The sequence below is a fragment of the Homarus americanus genome, unplaced genomic scaffold, assembly GCF_018991925.1.
Source record: "Homarus americanus isolate GMGI-L3 unplaced genomic scaffold, GMGI_Hamer_2.0 scaffold33500, whole genome shotgun sequence".
Taxonomy (NCBI): Eukaryota; Metazoa; Arthropoda; class Malacostraca; order Decapoda; family Nephropidae; genus Homarus; species Homarus americanus.
Genome location: NW_024725170.1, coordinates 312,061 through 334,707, shown reverse-complemented (window position 1 = coordinate 334,707; position 22,647 = coordinate 312,061). Strand labels below are relative to the sequence as shown.

Sequence of the window (22,647 nt, the reverse complement as noted above, 5' to 3'; positions counted from 1 at the left end):
TCTTAATATTGACAACACAACATACATGTATTGTTTCTCACTTTGATCTTTCTCCATTTTGTATTTCTTTTATTATTATTATTATTATTATTATTATTATTATTATTATTATTATTACTATTACTATTACATTTTTGCCCCCCCAGGCCCCGATATGGGTCAGTGACCTGGCCCGGGTGGGCTAATTCCGGTAAATCACTATCATGCTAACGTGAAGAAACATCTCACAATTGCACACAGTTTAGCTTCAGAACGGCAAATGTTAGTGTGAAACTACCCAATTTGTGTATAATTACTCTTGAAAACAATCCTTGTCAATTATCAAATGCTGTATAATTATCATGTCTCAAATCACTTCTGTTATTCAATTAAATTTCACACTCTGACAGGTCAGAGTCTTCGTCCTTTGTCTCGAGTTACTGTGCTAAAACTACGGACGGACACAGAAGTGTACGGACGTGAGGAAAGGAAAATAAAAAGATGAAAATATTAATACTGGAAAGTAGAGTAAAATTATGTAAATGTGGACGAACACGACCGGGTATAATATAAAACATTTATGTATCATGAGCTTAAGATTAATCCAACTGATTTTAAACGTAATCATACTCTGACAATAGAACGTTAGGATCTTGTCGGACGCTGATAGCGCAAAAAGATAACAAGGTGTCACAAACTCGGTAAGTTCACGCTGGGTCCGAGTCAACACCGACCGTCTCCTCCCTCCCCGAAACTGTTTTATCAAGTTAATTAAATAACCCATGAAAGAAGTGCCCCCCCCAAGGTCCTGTTAGGATTGTTGACAATAATCGTTACAGGATGTGGATAGGAGGGACGGGGAGCGCTTGCCAGTGCTGAGTGTAGGAGATGGTAAAGAAAGCTGAGCTTAGGTACAAAATGTATCAATCTACACAGATTATTATACGTATGTAAAACACATTGCACACACACACGCGCACGCACACATACGAACTCTTCAGTTGATTGAAAAGCATTAACTTTGCATAAAATTTATATAAATAAATAAATATACAATTTACATGTAATGCTAAGCAGTTAATAAATTATTAGCGAATTAATTGCAATATGCACTAAACAGATATATTTAGACCATATACATCATATTTCTTTGTAATTTACAGTCAACTTTATGGTCCACACTCGGTGCCTGTACGTGTGTCGTGTGTCGTCAATATTCTAAGATACTCTGTAGACGAGACAAGTGTCCAAACAACTTCACCTTCATCATCACTGTCTCCCCCACCCCATCACCACGTAAACAGCCTCACCGTCAACAATTTAAGTTCTCCGGTTTAGGATCAACATCACAAAAGATGGGAAAAAATCCTCAACACAACTTGGTGAGAAAAGTTACCAGCGCCATCTTGCTCCACAGAGAGTGTTCATGCAATAACTTATTTATTAAGTTTCGTCGATCGTGAAGACGTTACTTAAGTAACTTTAACAGGATTCATTAGTGCTGCTTGAGAGGTACTTGTTGACGCCCTCCGACCAATCGCGGCTCAGAGTTCACATATATAACAGCCAATAGAATAAGCCATTCTGAAGTTATAATGCAGTCATTACCAAGAATATGGGACACCAAGGACGCCCTTTCCCAACACACACACACACACACAAGGTCCATTATACCACCAGGGTAAAATAGGATTAACCACCTTGAGGCCATCGGCGGTAAAGTCCCCCCCCATTGCCACAACAAAATCCCATCACACATAGCAGCACAGCGTACCCTGAACTCCCATAAAATCCTAATTTCATGACAAGTCTTTTGCATATCCCCTCACCATGCAAAACTGGGGTGCGGGTCTCCCCCCTCTGGTCCGAGAACATTGCTCCTGCGGAATACTAATGGTCGTCTTGCCAGCCTTTAATGCCGCCTGCGTCTCACTCTCTCTCTCCCGCACCCCACCACTCTCGCCTGCGCCTAAATCTCACTGGTTTGGTGGGAGGAGGGGCAGTGGGAGAGCATTGTGGCGTGGGTGTTAGTCTACAGCCACTGGAGAATACTATGGCGTAAGAGTATTGCTGTAAGTTTTTGTCTAGGCCAATAGTGTGGTGCGATGAGGAGGTATTATGGCATAAAAGCCTTGTGGCGCTGGAGGACCATGACATGAGGGTAAACTTTTGTAGAGGCATTGCAGGGAGAGGGCATTATGGGGTGCGTGTACTGTGACGTCGGGTTACTGTGGTCTCGGTGTATTACGGCGTGGGAATATTGATGCAGCGGTGTTAGTGTTACAGTACTGTATAAGTGTGAATGTGGTGCTACCATGTGAGAGTGGTGTGACATAAGTGTGAGAGTGGAGGGTGACATAAGTGTGAGACAGGTGACATAAGTGTCAGTAGTGTGTCAGGTGGAGCAGTGTGAGCTGTGTGCTGACTACAGGGCTGACTGTGGGATGGCTGTGGGCTGGCTGTGGGCTGACTTGGTGGCTGGTTGTAAGAGGTGAAGGGATAAGTTCTATCCTTTTGGAAGTTTTAAATACCTTAAGTAAGCGCAAGAGGTGTAAAGGGACGGGGAAGAGGAGAGAGATGAGGAGAGAGGGAGGGTAGATGGATAGATGGGGAAGAAAGACGAAAAGGGGAGATGGAGAGATGGGAAAAGATGAAGAGGGAGATGGAGAGATAAGAGATAGAGGCAAGATAAGGAGGGGTAGATGGGCGAGGAGAGAAGGCCGTAGGAAGCCTTTGTACATATGTGGCAAAGGATTTATGAGCAGAAAAGAGACTTTGTACAGTGCCTGATGGAACTTTGGTGAAGAGGAACAAAGACCACTGTAGCGACTCTGTGTGTGTGTTGAGGGGGGGTCTACCCAACCTGTGTTAAGACTGCGGGAACTTTTGTAGGTAAGACGGGGAGGAGGGGGGAGGGATCTCGATCAAAGAGGAGAAGGAGGAGGATATTTCAAGAGAGGGAAAATCGCGGGTACCTGAACGTATAAGACACAACAAACACACGGTAGATTGACAATATTATGTGAATGAGAGATCGTGGGACTGTAGGAGAGTGGGGACTGTAGGGAGAGACGTGGGGACTGTAGGGAGACGGGACTGTGTAGGGAGGCGTGGGGACTGTAGGAGAGGCGTGGGGACTGTAGGGAGAGACGTGGGGACTGTGTAGGGAGAGGCGTGGGAGGGAGACGTGGGGATGTGAGGGAGAGGCGTGGGACTGTGGGGGCGGGGACTGTGGCGTGGGCTGTGGGGGGGACTTAGGGCGGGGCGTGGGAGGGAGAGGGTGGGACTGTAGGGGAGGGGACTTGAGGGAGAGGAGGGGACTGGGGAGGGAGTGGGACTGTAGAGAGAGGGGGACTGTGTAGGAGAGGCGTGGGGAATATGGGGAGGGCTTGGGGACTGTAGAGAGAGAGACGTGGGGGACTATGTAGGAGAGGGAGTGGGGACTATGTAGGAGAGGCGTGGGGACTGTAGGGAGAGCGTGGGACTGTGTAGGAGAGGCGGGGGAATATGTAGGAGAGGCGTGGGGACTGTAGAGAGAGGCGTGGGGACTGTAGGAGAGACGGGGACTGTAGAGAGAGAGCGTGGGGACTGTAGGAGAGGCGTGGACTATGTAGGAGAGAGGGGACTGTAGGGAGGTGGGACTGAGAGAGGCGTGGGGACTGTAGGGAGAGGCGGGGACTGTGTAGGAGAGGCGGGACTGTGAGGGAGAGGCGTGGGGACATGTAGGGAGAGCCGTGGGGACGAGAGGCGTGGGGACTGTAGTGAGAGGCGGGGATGTGAGGGGGGTGGGACTGTGGGAGGGTGGGGGGTGGGGGTGGGGACTGTGGGGAGGTGGGATGTGTAGGGAGGGGGGTGTGGGGAGGGGGATGTGGGGAGGCGGGGACTGTGTAGGGAGGGGGACTGTGTGAGAGGCGTGGGTGTGTGGAGAGCGGGACTATGTAGGGAGAGACGTGGGACTATGTAGGAGAGGCGTGGGGACTGTGTAGGGAGGCGTGGGGACTGTAGAGAGAGACGTGGGGACTGTGTAGGGAGAGGCGTGGGGACTATGTAGGAGAGGCGGGACTGTAGGAGAGAGGCGTGGGGACTGTGTAGGAGAGGCGTGGGAATATGTAGGGAGAGGCGTGGGGACTGTAGAGAGAGGCGTGGGATGTAGGGAGACGTGGGACTGTAGAGAGAGGCGTGGGACTGTAGGGAGGCGTGGGACTATGTAGGAGAGACGTGGGGATTGTGTAGGTGAGGCGTGGGGACTGTAGAGAGAGGCGTGGGGACTGTGTAGGGAGAGGCGTGGGACTGTGAGAGAGGGGGGACTGTGGAGAGGCGTGGGGACTGTAAGGAGAGGCGGGGACTGTAAAGAGAGGCGTGGGACTGTGAGTGAGAGGCGACTGTTGGGAGAGCGTGGACTGTGGGAGACGGGGATTAGGGAGGCGTGGGGACTGTGTGGAGGCGGGGACTGTGGAGAGGCGGGGACTGTGTAGGGAGAGGCGTGGGGACTGTGAGTGAGAGGCGTGGGGACTGTAGGAGAGGCGGGACTGTGTAGGAGAGGCGTGGGGACTGTAGAGAGAGGCGTGGGGACTGTGTAGGAGAGGCGTGGGGACTGTGTAGGAGAGGCGTGGGGACTGTAGGGAGAGGCGTGGGGACTGTAGAGAGAGTGCGTGGGGACTGTAGGAGAGGCGTGGGGACTATGTAGGAGAGACGGGATTGTGGGAGGGGGACTGTGTAGGAGGGGGGGGACTGTGTAGGGAGAGGCGGGACTGTGTAGGGAGAGGCGTGGGGACTGGAGGCGGGGACTGTGTAGGGAGGCGGGGACTGTGTAGGAGGGGGATGTGGAGGGGGATGTAGGGAGGGCGATGGGACTGTGAGGAGTGGGACTGTGTAGGAGAGGCGTGGGACTGTGTAGGAGAGGCGTGGGGACTGTGTGGAGAGCGGGGATTGTGGGAGAGGCGTGGGGACTGTGTAGGGAGAGGCGTGGGACTGTGGGGAGGCGGGACTGTGAGGAGAGGCGTGGGGACTGTAGGGAGAGGCGTGGACTTGTAGGAGAGACGTGGGGACTGTGTAGGGAGAGGCGGGGACTGTGTAGGAGAGGCGTGGGACTGTGTAGGGAGAGGCGTGGGGACTGCAGGAGAGCGTGGGGACTGTGTAGGAGAGGCGTGGGGACTGTAGGGAGGCGTGGGGACTGTGAGAGAGGCGGGGACTGTAGGGAGTGGGGACTGTAGGGAGAGCGTGGGGACTTGTAGGAGCGGGGGTAGGGAGGCGTGGGACTGTGGGAGGCGTGGGGACTGTGGGGAGCGTGGGGACTGTGTAGGAGAGGCGTGGGGACTGTGTAGGGGAGAGCGGGGGACTGTGTAGGGAGAGGCGTGGGGACTGTGTAGGGAGAGGGCGGGGACTGTGTAGGGAGAGGCGTGGGGACTGGGGAGAGGCGGGGACTGTGTAGGGAGAGGCGGGGACTGTGTAGGGAGAGGCGGGGGACTGTGTAGGGAGAGGCGTGGGGACTGTGTAGGGAGAGGCGGGGACTGTGTAGGAGAGGCGGGGGACTGTGTAGAGAGGCGGGGACTGTGTGGGGAGAGGTGGGGACTGTGTAGGGAGAGGCGTGGGGACGTGTAGGGAGAGCGTGGGGACTGTGTAGGGAGAAGACTGAACTACAAAGGAAGGCGAGGTCGGTGAAGGTAAACATCAACAAACATAAGAAACAACGACCAAACACAATGTAAACAAAGTGTGTAAACAGTGTGACAAAATTGAGTACTAAAAAGTGAAGCAATAAATAATAAAGAACAGAAAATGTAAGGAGAAAAAGAGAAAACAATCAAATTAAGAGAAACTGAAACGAGGAACCAGTAATGTAACCACAGAGAGAGAGAGAGAGAGAGAGGAGAGAGAGAGAGAGAGAGAGGGAGAGAGAGAGAGGATGTGTAAGAGGAGGAGACATGCATAAAGTGTCTGGAGATTTGAGAAAAGAACACCAACACCTTTTCTCAAGATATATAAACCCATGGATCTCCTAGACCTGTGTACCTTGGAGACTACCAATGAAAAGCTTCAAAAAAAAAAAAAAAATGTGGATATTCTGGAACCCACTCAGCAATGAAATCTCCAAGTCACGAGTCTTTGATCCTAAATTACCGTAATCTGAAACTCCTGGGCAATTCCATCTGAGGATCACGAGACTTTGAGCGAGGAAATGGATGCCAGGTAGCCAGCCCACTCGTCCCCCCCTCCATCATTCCAGCCCGGGCCCTGTGTGCCCTAGCAATACTGGGAATTCCACCTCCTCTAGTTCTTGCCAAGGGAAATACACACACACACACACACACACACACACACACACGACAATCGCCGTTGGTCTATTACACCACAAGTTACCCATATCCTATAATAAGTATTCATTCACGTATTTCCTGAGTTGAAAGTCGCTTTAGACATATATATCTCTCTCTCTCTCTCTGTATCCTGGATATTTAATTACCAACACATTGTTATCATTAAACCCCTTGAATATTCTACAACACTTTCATCTCAGTTACCAATCGTATAACCCTTGATACAAAAGTCAAACATGGACGGTGTAAGGAAGGGCAGCGAGGCCATAACACCCAGAGGCGACTGACTGACTGGACAGGGAAAACAAGAATAACAGATACAAGGGGCCAGGAGAAACAGCAATAACAATAACAATAACGGCAGAGGTCATAACATGAATAACACTGATAACGGTGCGAGTAACAAGAGCAATAGTTCTGACAGTAGTAGTAGTAGTAGTAGTAGTGAATAACAGAAGAAATCGCACGAGAGGAGAGAGATAGAACGACATGGGAGGGAATAGAATGAACAATAAGAGAGAACAGAGAGGATACAGCGAAATGGGAAATGAAAGAAAGAGGAAGAGAGAAAATACAACAATAATAGGAGAAATGCAGAAGAAATAACAGTAATTGAGAAAAATAAGCAACACAGGAAAGGAAGACGATAATGATAATAATAATAATAATAATAATAAAAATAATAATAATAATAATAATAATAATAATAATAATAATAATAAGCAGCCAACGTTATAATAAAACTGGATGCGCTATAAACTCTGACATTACAGACAGACAGACTAAGAGATGGAAAGAAAGGCATACAGACAGACAGCAAAGAGACCAAGAAATCCAGAAAAGACAGTCAGACAGACAGACATATGCAAATGTATACAGTTATTTCCTCAGTAACTTTGTAAACATGAACTATCCGTCAGCACCAACTCTCGAAAAAGTTCACCCACGACACAACACGTCTACTGGCACTGTATGTTGCGGCACTGTATGTTGCGGCACTGTACACTTCACCTTCATAGTGTCTGTGGGGTAGTGAACTAAGACAGTAGGTGAGATGGAGTGTGTGGGGGGAAGGTAGGAATGTGTGTGTCTGGGGTGGAGGAGTGTGTGGGGGGTGAGAAGTGTGTGGGGGAGGGAGGTGTGTGTGTGGGGGAGGAATGTGTGTGGGGGAGGAGGTGTGTGTGTGGGGGGAGGGAGGTGTGTGGGGGAAGGAGGTGTGTGTGTGTGGAGAGGGATGGAGGTGTGTGGGGGAGGAGGTGTGTGTGTGGGGGGGAGGGCGTGAGGAAGAGCGTGTGTGGGTGAGTGTAGCGGGGCTGGTGAGTAGAAAATGAAGAGAAACAATCTATATTTTGTAAACATATAATTTATACATAGGAATATAAATTCCACAAAATCACACGTACACAACGCTAGTCATGGGCTAGTGGGCCGTGGGTTCGAATCCTGGCGGGTTGAGGTGTTGATTGTATATATATATATATATATATATATATATATATATATATATATATATATATATATATATATATATATATATATATATATATATGTATGTGTGTGTGTGTGTGTGTAATTTCATGAGCGTCTCCCTCCCACGAGGACTTGCATCAGCCCAGAACTTATCGCCGGACATTTCTATTGCTGGTGTCTGGCAGAGATGAGTCACTTTCCCCTCCTCCCCTTCCTGGGTACTGCCTCACATACACCTACACATAAAATATATAATAATAATAATAATAATAATATAGAAATATATATATATATATATATATATATATATATATATATATATATATATATATATATATATATATATATATATATATTTATAAAAGCTTAAAATAATATAAATAGTTAAATACACACGTATATACACACTGGCGCTGGCACCCCATTGCTCCATCTCCACCATATACACTAAACCACACCCAGATAAACAGGCCTCAGATCCTTTCCATAAACACAAACCAAACCACAAATACACCTTAACCCCCTTCACACTCACACACTCACACACACCCACACGCAATACTCATGGGATGAGGCACCTGCCGTTCGGACAAGAGGCAATACTAATGGTGTGCCTCAACTTGTGTATGCGCCCCAAACTCCCTGCTGTTACTTTAATCCACGTCCTCTCGCTTCCTCCTCCCTTTCTTGTCTATCCTCCTTCCTGTCTTACTATATTCTGCCTTTAATCCATCTCATTCTTGCTTGTCCCTGCTCGTTTATCTTTTGCATTTTTCTCTCTATTATCTCAAAACGTCGTCTTTAATCTCCCTTTCTTTACTACCCTCCCGTCCTCTCTCTCTCCCATATTTTCGTGTCTCTTCTGGTTTATCTATTCTCGGTTTTCTTCTTCTTTATTCTATAATGTTCGTCTTTTGTAGTTTTACAGAAATTTTTCTTCATCGGGATTCCTTTTGTATAAATACTAAAGTATTTTTGTCTTTCATACACCAAGACATACTCCATTTACCCCGGGGCATCATGTATGTATGTATGTATGTATGTATGTATGTATGTATGCATGAAATATAAATAATTTACAGTGTATTTCCCAGATTACAATACACAACAGATCTCAATGTAACAGAGGTATTCAGTCTTGACCATCACCTAAACCATAACATACACATAACACATTACAAAACAAACCAATAAAATGGAAGAAATTAAAGATGACGACGTGAACAGCAGAAGGCACCAGGTGAAGGGCCATATTAACTTTGTATGTAACACCTGGTACAGTTACATAACACCTGGTACAGTTACATAACACCTGGTACAGTTACATAACACCTGGTACAGTTACATAACACTCTGGTACAGTTACATAACACCTGGTACAGTTACATAACACCTGGTACAGTTACATAACACCTGGTACAGTTGCATAATGGTACAGTTACATAACACCTGGTACAGTTACATAACACTCTGGTACAGTGAGCATAACACCTGGTATAAATAACACTCTGGTACAAAGGTATAACACTTGGTACAGTTACATAACACCTGGTACAGTTGCATAACACCTGGTACAGTTACATACCTGGCATGTTACATAACACCTGGTACAGTTACATAACACCTGGTACAGTTACATAACACTGGTACAGTTAAGCATAACACCTGGTACAGTTACATAACACCTGGTACGGAGCTATACATAACACTTGGTACAGTTACATAACACCTGGTACAGTTACATAACACCTGGTACAGTTACATAACACCTGGTACAGTTACATAACACCTGGTACAGCTACATAACACCTGGTACAGTTACATAACACCTGCAGTTACATAACACCTGGTACAGTTACATAACACTCTGGTACAGTTACATAACACCTGGTACAGTTACATAACACCTGGTACAGTTACATAACACCTGGTACAGCTACATAACACGGTACAGTTACATAACACCTGGTACAGTTACATAACACCTGGTACAGTTACATAACACCTGGTACAGTTACATAACACCTGGTACAGTTACATAACACCTGGTACAGTTACATAACACCTGGTACAGTTACATAACACCTGGTACAGTTACATAACACCTGGTACAGTTACATAACACCTGGTACAGTTACATAACACTCGTACAGTTACATAACACCTGGCAGTTACATAACACGGTACAGTTACATAACACCGGGTACAGTTACATAACACCTGGTAATTACATAACACCTGGTACAGTTAATATAACACCTGGTAAGTTATATAACACCTGGTACAGTTACATAACACCTGTACAGTAATATCAACTGGTAGAGTTACATAACATCTGGTATGAGTTACATAACACCTGATACAGTTACATAACACCTGGTTACACGACAACTACACTGGCTCTTACACAACTGGCAACTGTATTAGTACACTATCGGAGCAGCTTGGTAATGGTGTACACAAATTTGTGAAGAAACATTAACGTCAAGGAAGTGAGGCATCTTACCACCTGCTTAATGGTGACGAACAGGGACAACAACAACGGGTTTCAACACCTTGTATAGTAAGTAAACCTAACCTAACCTAACCTAACCTAACCTAACCTAACCTAACCTAACCTAACCTAACATAACATAACCTACATCTAAAATTCATCACTGTGTTGCTGTTATTAAACTCTTTCAACATCTCTCTTATTTACATTACAGTGAGTAGATGGGACACACACACACACACACACACACACACACACACACACACACACACATAACACACACCCACACACACACTATTGCCAAGTAAACATGTATATTTTAGCCTTCCTGACGAGTCAATTAGCTTTCAGGAAAGTACATGAATCATTTAGCAGCCAAGGATTATCCGGTCTCGCTAACAGCTGTCGATAAAGCTGTTTGTGACGCTCTTTTCCTGGCTCTCGTCTTCAAGCTGCACTACATTATCAAGCTTTCTGACATTTCCAATAACTCTGATCTGACTATTTCGATCTGTGACTAGATGTTCTTTACTCTGAGAACAAGTTTATGTCTTATAGAATCCTACAAGCCATGCCTAAGTCTATCCCTGGCATGAACGAGATAAATCTTGAAGTGGTGGACCGATTCTCTTGAAACTTGGCTGGGATCTTAATCTTCCTTAGGGCTCGAGAGGATTTGTTAATAGGCACGATCCAATTATCTTAACTAAGGGATTAAAGGCATTTTGGACATATCACGTGTTCGAGTTACATGAACGTCCTCCGAGTTTTTTTCTGGCAGTATAAGTTACGTTTGTTAATAACTGGTAATGTCACTCATAATATTTGCTTACGTACCTCTGCTTCACACCTGTTGTCCAACCTTAAACTTATTTATAATTGACTTGATTTTTACTGAACTGCACTCTTTTATGTTTAGGAGATAGTGTGTGTGTGTGTGTGTGTGTATGTGTGTGTGTGTGTGTGTGTGTGTGTGTGTGTGTGTGTGTGTGTGTGTGTGTGTGTGTGTGTGTGTGTGTGTGTGTGTGTGTGTGTGTGTGTGAGAGAGAGCGACGGAGGAGGAGGTCCGCCCCTCTCTCACCCACCCAGCGTAAATGTGATAGCTCTTGATTAAACTTACTATCAAACTAACAATTAAACTAAAATTACGGATCACGTCTTCCTCGCCGCCACCATCCCTCCTCCTCTACTCCTCACCATCCACTTCCATCCCTCCTCTCCTCACTGCCCCCATCCTCATCTTCCATCCCTCGAGCATTTAGCCCGACGGATGGAGTGATATTAAACGATAATTAGAGATCAATCCCGTTTAATCTTGAAAATTCAGATCGACTGATGATAATTCTAGAATAATCAGGGTGCGCGGGTCGCCATCTGTGAGCCTGGCGGGAGGCTGGAGCTCCCGGCCCGGCAAATCTTATTACAGAAATTTATGGATGTTCCTCACGCGGTGTTTTACCTCCAGAACTAATGTCATATTGATGGATTGCTCCTCCTGTCAGGCCATAACTCTTAATGCTAGTCCATTTTTCCTTCTTATATTTTCAACTGATCATTTTTACCTTTCGCGAAAAACAAGAAAATTACATAATCAAAGTCTGTCATGTGAAATGCCGTAATTTGATTTAATGAACGAAACTAGTTATATGATACGCAATAATTGGATTTAATGACTAAAAATAGACAGACATCTTCTAAATTACAAAAATTTCAACACATGAAGTAAAGTCTCATAATAACTAGTCATTATTTATTTTCAGTTAACTAAGTTGGTCTAAAATGGACTCTACAAAATTGAAGACTTCCACAAGTAATTTATTAAGACTTGATACATCATTATGGTAGTAGTGAGTCATTTATTTACATGTCTTCGATTCTTGAGAGTTTTCTTATCCTTAATCAAATTTACAAACAGACCATCAAGTGGACAACATGCAGCCACCTGGGCGCGATAATAAAAGCTGCATGGTAACACTTAGTATAACTCATAACGTATTAATAACACCTGGTGTGACTCCAAACGTACACCTGGTGCATCTCATAACATAATAACAACACCTGATGTTTCTCCTACCACAAAACTCTAACATGGGTCGTTCAGTGATCCAAATATTGACCATAACTTCGACCTGGGAGTTTAGGGAGGATACCAGACGGGAGATTCACATGTCATTAAAAAAAAATATGCTTAATTAATCACCCTGGATGGTCGGGCGGTTGTTGTCGTGGAAGGCTTGATGGAGACGTTTGTTTGGCCGTCTTAAGTTACCTGTGAAGGGTCTGTCGGCCGTTACTGAGACGCTCGGTTATATTTTACTACCTTTCTTCATAGAGAATTGGGTGACGTATACAGTACGACACACACACACACACACACACACACACACACACACACACACACACACACACACACCTCTGTTACCTGTCATAATTTACGAGATCGTAGCTAAACTTTCACTTACCTTACGTCATAACTTGCCTCTTTCAGCGAAGTGTTCAGATACCTTGTTATTACCCGCAGACAAGAGGCTGTCAAGAGTGTCACGATTTACTGACTCTACTGTCTATCTGTCCTTCATGTTAACCCTACTGTCTGTCTGTCGTGCTAACCCTACGTTGCTGTCGGTAACTCTTGTCTGTTGTGTGTACTCAACTGTCTGTCTGTCGTGCTAACCCTACTGTCTGTCTGTCGTGTTAACTCTACTGTCTGGTGTCGTGTTTGTGTTTGTTGTTGTTGTGGTGTTGTGTGTTTGTTGTTGTTTGTTGTGTGTTTTGTTTGTGTTTTCTGTCGTGTTAACTCTACTGTCTGTCTGTCTGTTTGTGTTTTATAATGTCTACTGACTGTCTGTTTGTTCATTATACGAAATCCTGATACATAAGTTATAATTTGTTATAGATGGTGATACTGTTGGGCCAATGATTGTTATTCTTATTACTGTTATTATCATCATTACCTTCATACAATTTGTAATATTGTTATTAGCATTGTTATCCTTGTTAGTTTTATTATTATTATTATATTATTATTATCATTATTATTATTATTTTTATTATTCATACTTATTATTTACATAACTATTATTAGCATTATAATTCATTACTATTTTTGATTTTAATACAATTATAATCGTGATGGTTTATGGACAAGATCTGTGTAATTACAATCCCGAGTGAAGCCTAACTCTCCAGCGTGATAATCTTGTTACGTCAAATCTGATAATTAGCGCGATAATTACCCGTGATAATTAATAGTTGACAAAAGCAATTAATCTGCCTGCTGTCTACCCGGCATAGCGTCTCGTTAATACAGCGATCACCATTCAACGTTAGACCCACCTACAACGGCATGTCTACCCCATTCAAGAGTCAATATTTTTTTTAATGTCTTTACGATCCCTCACAGTCATCGCTGGACCCTAACCACATTATCAAACTTAGAATAACACACTTAAAAACTTTTAATAAACACATGACCTATATTTTCCCTTCAATAGGTCATAATGTCTTTAAGCACGGAATGAGGTGGTTTGATGCCATTACAGGTGATGGCCTTGTCCACTAAGCTTGCTAACTATAACATGTTGTATTACTCTCTAAGTGAATCTGAACATAAAGCTGTTTACACTGTTTACACTGAAGACCACAACAAACGAGCTCAAGGGCGTAACCCCCCCCACCCCTCCAACAACCTGAATACACTATTAAGGGTAAAAATATATTGGTGTATAAGTGACCCTGGGTTATATATTTGTATGTAAAGAGGATGTGTATGTGTGCATGAGGGTGTATTTAAGTGCGTTTGTATAGATAAGGGTGTATGTCGTGTGGTGTGTGTGTCTGTGTTGTGTGTGTGTGTGTGTGTGTGTGTGTGTGTGTTGGTGTATATGTGTTGTGTGTGTGTGATGTGTGTGTGTGTGTGTGTTGGAACGTGTGTGAGTTTTTGTATATATATGTTTGTTTACCTGCATGTGTGTGTGCTTACATGTATGTATGTATGTGTACCTGCGTGTCTGTGTGTATATGAAAATATGAACAAAAGTACATATGTCATATAACACACACAGGTAAACATATATAACAAATAATCATAATAGACCAAACCAAAAAGATTAACCAAATAAAATAAAAACACCAATTTACACAAAAAAGGTAAATAAAAAAAACCAGAAAGAGGTTTGAGGGAAAATCTGGGTGAACAGCAGGCACTCAGGACGGCATTAATGAGCTCATAAAAACAATAGTGAAAGAATCATTAATGCAAGTTATGAGGAGAAAACCACTAAACCACACAACCCATTAACCAAAAACTGCCAACACAAGAAAATTTACGGCACTGCCAACTAAAGAGAAAATTTACGCCTGATAAGACAAAAGGGAGATAGTGTGTTACTGGGAGGGAGGGAGGGAGGGAGGGAGGGAGGGAGAAAGGAAAGGTGAAAGTAATTTTTCTATGCTAATTTGACTCACACAATTGTAATACTCGAAAAAGAAAAGCATTACGATGGAATTTCAGGACACCGTTCTAGGGAGGGTCAGAGGTCACCATTGTCAACCTGTAGTGGTGTAGTACCGTTCTAGGAGGTCAGAGGTCACCATTGTCAACCTGTAGTGGTGTAGTACCGTTCTAGGGAGGGTCAGAGGTCACCATTGTCATCCTGTAGTGGTGTAGTACCGTTCTAGAGGGTCAGGGTCACCATTGTCATCCTAGTGGTGTAGAACCGTTCTAGGGAGGGTCAGAGGTCACCATTGTCATCTGTAGTGGTGTAGTATCGTTCTAAGGAGGGTCAGAGAGGTCACCATTGTCATCCTGTAGTGGTGTAGCTCGTTCTGGGAGGTCAGAGGTCACCATTGTCATCGTAGTGGTGTAGTACCGTTCTAAGGAGGTCCAGGGTCCATTGTCATCCTGTAGTGGTGTAGTACCGTTCTAGGGAGGTCAGAGGTCACCTTGTCATCCTGCAGTGGTGTAGTATCCGTTCTAAGGAGGGTCAGAGGTCACCATTGTCATCCTGTAGTGGTGTAGTATCGTTCTAAGGAGGGTCAGAGGTCACCATTGTCATCCTGTAGTGGTGTAGTATCGTTCTAGGAGGGTCAGGGCACCATTGTCAACCTGTAGTGGTGTAGTACCGTTCTAGGGAGGGTCAGAGGTCACCATTGTCAACCTGTAGTGGTGTAGTACCGTTCTAAGGGAGGTCAGAGGTCACCATTGTCATCCTGTAGTGGTGTAGTACCGTTCTAGGGAGGGTCAGAGGTCACCATTGTCATCCTGTAGTGGTGTAGTACCGTTCTAAAGGAGGGTCAGGGTCACCATTGTCATCTGTAGTGGTGTAGTACCGTTCTAGAGGGTCAGAGGTCACCATTGTCATCCTGTAGTGGTGTAGTACCGTTCTAGGGAGGGTCAGAGGTCACCATTGTCATCCTGTAGTGGTGTGATACCGTTCTAGGGAGGGTCAGAGTCACCATTGTCAACCTGTAGTGGTGTAAGTATCGTTCTAAGGAGGGTCAGAGAGGTCACCATTGTCATCCTGTAGTGGTGTAGTACCGTTCTAGGGAGGTCAGGAGTACCATTGTCATCCTGTAGTGGTGTAGTACCGTTCTAGGGAGGGTCAGAGGTCACCATTGTCATCCTGTAGTGGTGTAGTACTCCGTTCTAGGGAGGGTCAGAGGTCACCATTGTCATCCTGTAGTGGTGTAGTACCGTTCTAGGGAGGTCAGGAGGTCACCATTGTCATCCTGCAGTGGTGTAGTACCGTTCTAAAGGTCAGAGGTCACCATTGTCATCCTGTATGTGGTGTGTATCGTTCTAAGGAGGGTCAGAGGTCACCATTGTCATCCTGTAGTGGTGTAGTATCGTTCTAGGAGGGTCAGAGGTCACCATTGTCATCCTGTAGTGGTGTAGTACCGTTCTAGGGAGGGTCAGAGGTCACCATTGTCATCCTGTAGTGGTGTAGTACCGTTCTAAGGAGGGTCAGAGGTCACCATTGTCATCCTGTAGTGGTGTAGTATCGTTCTAGGGAGGGTCAGAGGTCACCATTGTCATCCTGTAGTGGTGTAGTACCGGAAGCTTCTGGTTATATTGGCCCTAAAATTGACAAAACTTTTCATGAGCCAAATTTGGGAACAACACACAGATTTAGAGGACTGCAGATGATACTATCGGCTAATAAACCTTAGGACCTTAAATATCGGATTTAGTTGAATCGGACATCGGGAGAGCGGGCAATTACAGGGGAGGGAAGAGGAGAACAGAGAGGGGAAGGGGAGAACAGGGAAGGAGATGGAGGAGAACAGGGGGGAGAGGGGAGAACAGGAAGGAGAGGGGAACAGGGAGGGAGAGGGGAGAACAGGGAAGGAGATGGAGGAGAACAGGAAGGAGAGGGGGAGAACAGGGAAGGAGAGGGGGGGAGAAACAGGAGGAGAGGGGGAGAACAGGGAAGGAGATGGAGGAGAACAGGAGGGAGAGGGGAGAACAGGAAGAGAGGGGGGGGAACAGGGAGGAGAGAGGGGGAGAACAGGAAGGAGATGGAGGAGAACAGGAGGAGAGGGGAGAACAGGGAAGGAAGGGTGTGGAGTTTATAGTGTGCATGGATGGGTGGGTGGGTGGTTGGTTGGGTGTGGTTTGGGTGGGTGAGGGAGAGGACAAGTCATTTCTAAAGATGCTCGTACTTTGAGTTACGGAGAAACCATCGTAAACAAACACTTCCCCTGGCACCTTATAGAGCCCAAGTTTGCATTCAAGAGCCCCCAGTTGGCAGCTTATAAGATCCAGTTAATCTCAGATACATGGTTTAGGTGTCGTCCAGCTGCCTAATCCAGTGTGTTTGAGAGGGGGGGAGGACCTTCATAATCTTGAATATAATTACTATGACTTTTATTGTTGTTTATATAAAAAATAGCAAAAGGCTCTTAATGATGCTTTTTTTTTCGATAGGTCCTTATGTGTTATTTATTCTCTGTCTCTGCCTGACTATTAACTTCAGTATTCTCTCCTCCAATCTCCATCCACCATTACACCTTCCAATCCACATCCACTACCCTCCCAATCTCCAATTTCCAATCCACCCATTACCCCCCCCCTAATCCCCCATCCAAGTTCAACCGTCCAATCCCCTCCAATCAGGTTAGATCAGACAAATGGTGGGCGTTGACGGTAACTATTGAATTTCGGGTCTATGAAAGCAACTCCTTTACTTGACGGAGCAGGGCAAGTCGGGCTCCAATGCCGGCTCCATTTTTCATCCGGCCTCTCCCACCACACCTACCGGCTGAGGACTAGATGAGCGATGGAGGCGAGGATTCCTTGGTGGCTGTTAGAATAATTAAGTTCCATAGTGGTCATTATTCTTCCAATATAATGCTCACGAGGGAGGTAGAGGGGTGGGGTGGGGGTGAAGAAGGGAGAAGTGAGGGTAATGGTAGATGAAGGGTGGTGGGGTGATGGTAAGGGTGGGGTGAGGGGTGGTAAGGGTGGGTGAGTGTAAGGGTGTGGATGATGGTATGGGTGGGTGGGGTGGGTAAGGTGGTGAGGGTGGTAAGGGGTGGTGAGGTGATGGTAAGGGTGGGTGGGGTGATGGTAAGGTGGATGATGGTAAGGGTGGGTGGAGGTGACAGTAGGAGTGGGTAGGGGTGATGGCAGGGATGGATACGAGCATTACTAAATAAAAACAGTACTATGAGAAACAAAAAACAAAAACGGTATAAACTGCATTGGAAAATTGGGCGTGAGCAGCGGTAGAGAGACGAACAACACAAGCTACACAACCTCAGTAACAGCTGTACTACAACACAAGGACAGGACCAGTTTGTTACGTCACTCCGCAGTCTACAGTACAGGGGCAGAGGCGGCGTTACCAACCCAAGACTCTCATAAACCTCTGATATTTGAGACGCCAGCCATTTGCAAAACATCACCAGTATAATGTGTCAGTGTGACGTTACATCACCAGTGTAATGTGTCAGCGTGACGTTACATCACCAGTATAATGTGTCAGCGTGACGTTACATCACCAGTGTAATGTGTCAGCGCCAATAAATACGTTAAAAGGTCAGTAATAATAATCACATACTTTTACCATACAATATAATCAACATCACTGACCCCGTTACAACAAGATCAACATCACCGACCCCGTTACAACAAGATCAACATCACCGACCCCGTTACAACAAGATCAACATCACCGACCCCGTTACAACAAGATCAACATCACTGACCCCGTTACAACAAGATCAACATCACCGACCCCGTTACAACAAGATCAACACACTGACCCCGTTACAACAAGATCAACATCACCGACCCCGTTACAACAAGATCAACATCACCGACCCCGTTACAACAAGATCAACACACTGACCCCGTTACAACAAGATCAACCTCACTGACCCCGTTACAACAAGATCAACCTCACTGACCTCGTTACAAGTAAGAGCATCACCACTAGTGTTGTCCGGACGCCACCAAAATAGGTTGTTTTTCCCTGCGCTTCACCACACAACGACCATTTTAACTGTTCACTTGGGCTAACTGCCAGCCAAATTATTAGGTAATATTGTCCATGAAGCCATAAAACACAGTTAATCTTGCAGTTAAACGCTCGTTACTATTACCACAGTGGCCTCTAAAAGCCATTAATGGATATATTACTCGTTATATTATTATCCTTCAGGTAGTGACATCTCTTCTGGGTCACTCTGGAAGGTGTGTGTGTGAGTGTCTTTTCCGTCCTTCATGTAAACATCTCAGTGTTGTGTTATCGTAGGGAAGATGAAGGGCGACAGCAAGGAAGACGCCCGACCAATACCTCTAACTTAACTGTGATGTAGAGTTTCCTTCTTCCTCTCAGATAAACAAAACCATTCCTTTGTCATTTAGAATCACTTGCTACTGGACAATACTACAGGAATTTCGAGTAATTACCCAAGAAAATAGAGACAAGAAAAGAAGAAGAGAGGACGGGAAGTGTGTGGCTCGGTTATTCACATAGGCGTAGCAATAAGCAGTGTTTATAGACGTCATATCCCGCCGTCAGAATAGAGGAGTCTGTGAAAGCGTTCCGGGAGTCTTTTGTTTGATGCGAGGGATCCCGTGCTGGCCTTGAAGGGATCTGAGAGCTTTATTATTTAGGATCACTTATTTCTTCTGGAGGGAAGGAGAGAGAGAGAGATAGTAGCCCGAGCCTTTATTATGCCAGCTCACTGCTTTCTCGTAGGGCCACTCAGGACTTCTCGGTAAGATATGCAGCCTCAATTATTAAGGACCATTTGTTTCATCCGGGTTATGTGATGAAACTCTTATGGTGAGAGCTTTGTGCCGACGGACTTTTACTGCTCTTTGATAGAAAATGGTTGGCGGAGCACTCAAAGGAAAAAATATAATTACATAATTGTATAACATGCTCTAAATGAAGCTGAAATATACTGCATTTTACAATATATTCTAACACCTTTTTATTTCAGTTGTGTCAGCTAGTTGTGCCTGATGTAGTGACTCGCTGACAGAGTTTAATGAACAGCAGAATATCAACACGTGAGTGAGTTACTGCCAGGCGTTATGATTATTGATGTACTAATGTCTCAGTCTCGGTACAAACTTAAACTATCATAAAAAAAAATACTGACCCAAAGAGTGACGAGGTATAATTAAATATGTATCACCGGACTAATATATTTCAGATTATCTTATAAAACTCTTCACTACTGCTGTTTCTACTTCTTAATTGTGTGTGTTGCAGCTCACACCTCGGCGACACTTGGTGAAACTCCTTCGTATATCTTGGCAACGAATGGTCAAAGTCTTGTGAGGTTCTTGGCAACAACCTGTCAACATAGAGCGAGGATCTTGGCATTTTCTCTAAAAGTGTGGAGTAAACCCTCGGCTGGAGCTTCACAAAGTCTGACGTGGAAACTCAACGTCACTTTAACAAAAATCTCGTGAGGGAAGTTTCGTCGCCTCGTGGGGAAGAAAAGTAGGCATTGATGGAGTAGGTAGATTATTTCTTTAGCCTTCCTTCCTTCTTCCTCTCAGGTGTATGATGTCCTATTTTCTTACAGCTAACACTAAAAATTATCATGAGCATGATTATCAAATTTAATATTGTTATTATCATTATTATGAGTATTGTTGAGATTATTAACATATTCATCAAAACCATACCCATATTTGCATTATTATTATTACAATTCGTAATAATAATAATAATAATAATAATAATAATAATAATAATAATAATAATAATAATAATAATAATAATAATAATAATAATAATAATAATAATAATAATAATAATAATAATAATAATACAGGGTTTCCCATAAGTTTCCATACATATGGTTTTTAACATTGGATTGGTCGGCGTGGTCCTGTGGAGTGGCCCCCCAGATCCCCAGACCTTACCCCACCTGAATTTTACCTTTGGGGGCATTTGAAGGCCATGGTGTATCAGGAAAAGATACAAAACATAAATCATCTCAAGCAACGTATCACCAACGCCATTACAAGCATAACTCCAGCTGTGCTTGAACGTGTTCTTCAGCTGTGGAGGACACGCATTGAAGAGTGTTTTCAACAGAATGGTAGTCATGTAAAGCATATTATATAAATAAAAATGGATTTTCATATAAAAAGGTTTATTTTTCCTATGTATGGAAATTTATGGGACACCCTGTATAATAATAATATGCGGCAGCAGCAGTAGCAGCAACAGCAGCAGCAGAAGAAGCAGCAGCGGCAGCAGCGGCAGCAGCAACGGCAGCAGCAGCAGCGGCAGCAGCGGCAGCAGCGGCAGCAGCGGCAGCAGCAGCAGCAGCAGGAGAGAGCCTCGGGCCATCTCGTCGAGGGTAGTAAGATAAGCGCTTACTTTTATGGCACAATTTCGACCCACAGCAGCGAGACTGTTCCCGACGACTTGTAGATACCGAAATTGGCTTGTTTATGGCGCCCCCCTAGATGCTCTAAGATACCACCGCCTTGTATTGGATCCTACTATCTACAACCTTCAATTGGATTGGTGGTGAGTGAGGACTGATGGCGCTTATTTGATCAAGACGGAACGACTATCCTCACATTATCGCCCATCAGTTGTTGTGTATACATGTTGTTCTTGTAAGATATATCGGAATGTTTTGTATTTCCTCGGACCTACTTACAGCACCTGCAACACACTTGTACTCACTGTCTACAAATGTTCTCTTTAAACTGTATTTTCACTGAATTTGATTATTGAAATGTTGATATATCTTGGTAGTAATTCTGTAGTCCTTGATGCACACAATGACCAACCAGTAGATTGTCCCTAAGACATCCCGGACATAATAAACGAATTAAAAAAATATATATTTTACTCCTACATTTTCCACGTAAGTCGGGGAACATAAACACATTATTCTCAGTAACTTCTCGTCAATCAATTTATTTCCCACTTTATCGTAAACACCCAGACCGTCAAGGAAGTGAACAAGACACAGTAAATATCCACAACATATAAAAAACGTTAAAAGCAATATTCCAAAACGTGTTCCATTTCAATAATATTTCGCCCCATTTCCCTGTTCTCTCCATTATATTATCAATAAATGGAGAATAATACGAGTCATTGTATAATAATCAATCTATCTTCCCCCTTAACCCTTTCTTCTAAACTTTCCCTCGACCCAACAACAACAAACTCTCAATACACCTCCCCTACACAGAGCCCTGTCCTATTTCTTCCTCCCCTACACAATGCCATGCTTCTTTCCCTCCCCAACCCTACAGTAAGCCATGTTTCCTTTCCGTCCCTCCCCTACAGAAAGCTATATCCTCTTCCCTTCCCTCCTCTACATAAACTCATGTCCTCTACCCTTTCCTCCCCTAGACAAAACCATATCCTCTTCCCTTTCCTCCCCTACAGAGAGCCATGTTCCTTTACTTCCCATAAAAAAGTCACGCCCACTCCTCCATTCCCTTTACACCACCACAAGACCTTTCTCACCACGAACGCTACTTCCTCCTCCCTACGATATACTACACATCTCTCCTTACCCCCCTTCAGTACACACCTACGACCGTCTGCTACATCATCAACATAGCCACGCCTCTCCTCCCTCCAATGTCTCTATAGGTGTAACCAACATCATAGTCGCCCCTACACAGCCTTGTAACTCTTTTCCTAATTTTTACACAACAAGAAGCTATTTTGTTTTTGTTTCCTGATATTCACACACACACACACACACACACACACACACACACACACACACGCTAAGAGAAGCAGCAGCAGCCACTGAGACAATGGAGCGTCACTCAGCCTCGACAAAGTAAATATTTGTAAACTAAGCGAAGGACAAAGACGAGCACCGTGTCATGGCGGTCTGAGCAAACCTGCACCAGCCACACTAATTACTCCTCCC

At 44.7% G+C, this 22,647-nt stretch overlaps 1 protein-coding gene across 1 annotated transcript; it reads right to left on the bottom strand.

Annotated features, from left to right (window-relative positions):
• Positions 1–4,395: 4,395 nt before the first annotated feature.
• LOC121864755 (proline-rich extensin-like protein EPR1) lies at positions 4,396–20,417 on the bottom strand. Its single transcript, XM_042363922.1, has 5 exons — positions 20,414–20,417; positions 19,999–20,152; positions 11,098–11,110; positions 10,661–10,793; positions 4,396–5,615 (listed from the first exon to the last, which is right to left on the bottom strand). The coding sequence occupies exons 1-5, from the start codon at positions 20,415–20,417 to the stop codon at positions 4,396–4,398; spliced, it is 1,524 nt and encodes a 507-aa protein (XP_042219856.1).
• Positions 20,418–22,647: the final 2,230 nt, after the last annotated feature.

Bases quoted from the DNA above. Each gene is read 5' to 3' on its own strand.
- LOC121864755 (XM_042363922.1), bottom strand. The intron at 5,616-10,660 runs GTTAGCGAGACC...CTTCCTTTGTAG, and splicing joins AAACAGCTTTATCGACAGCT to TTCAGTCTTCTCCCTACACA.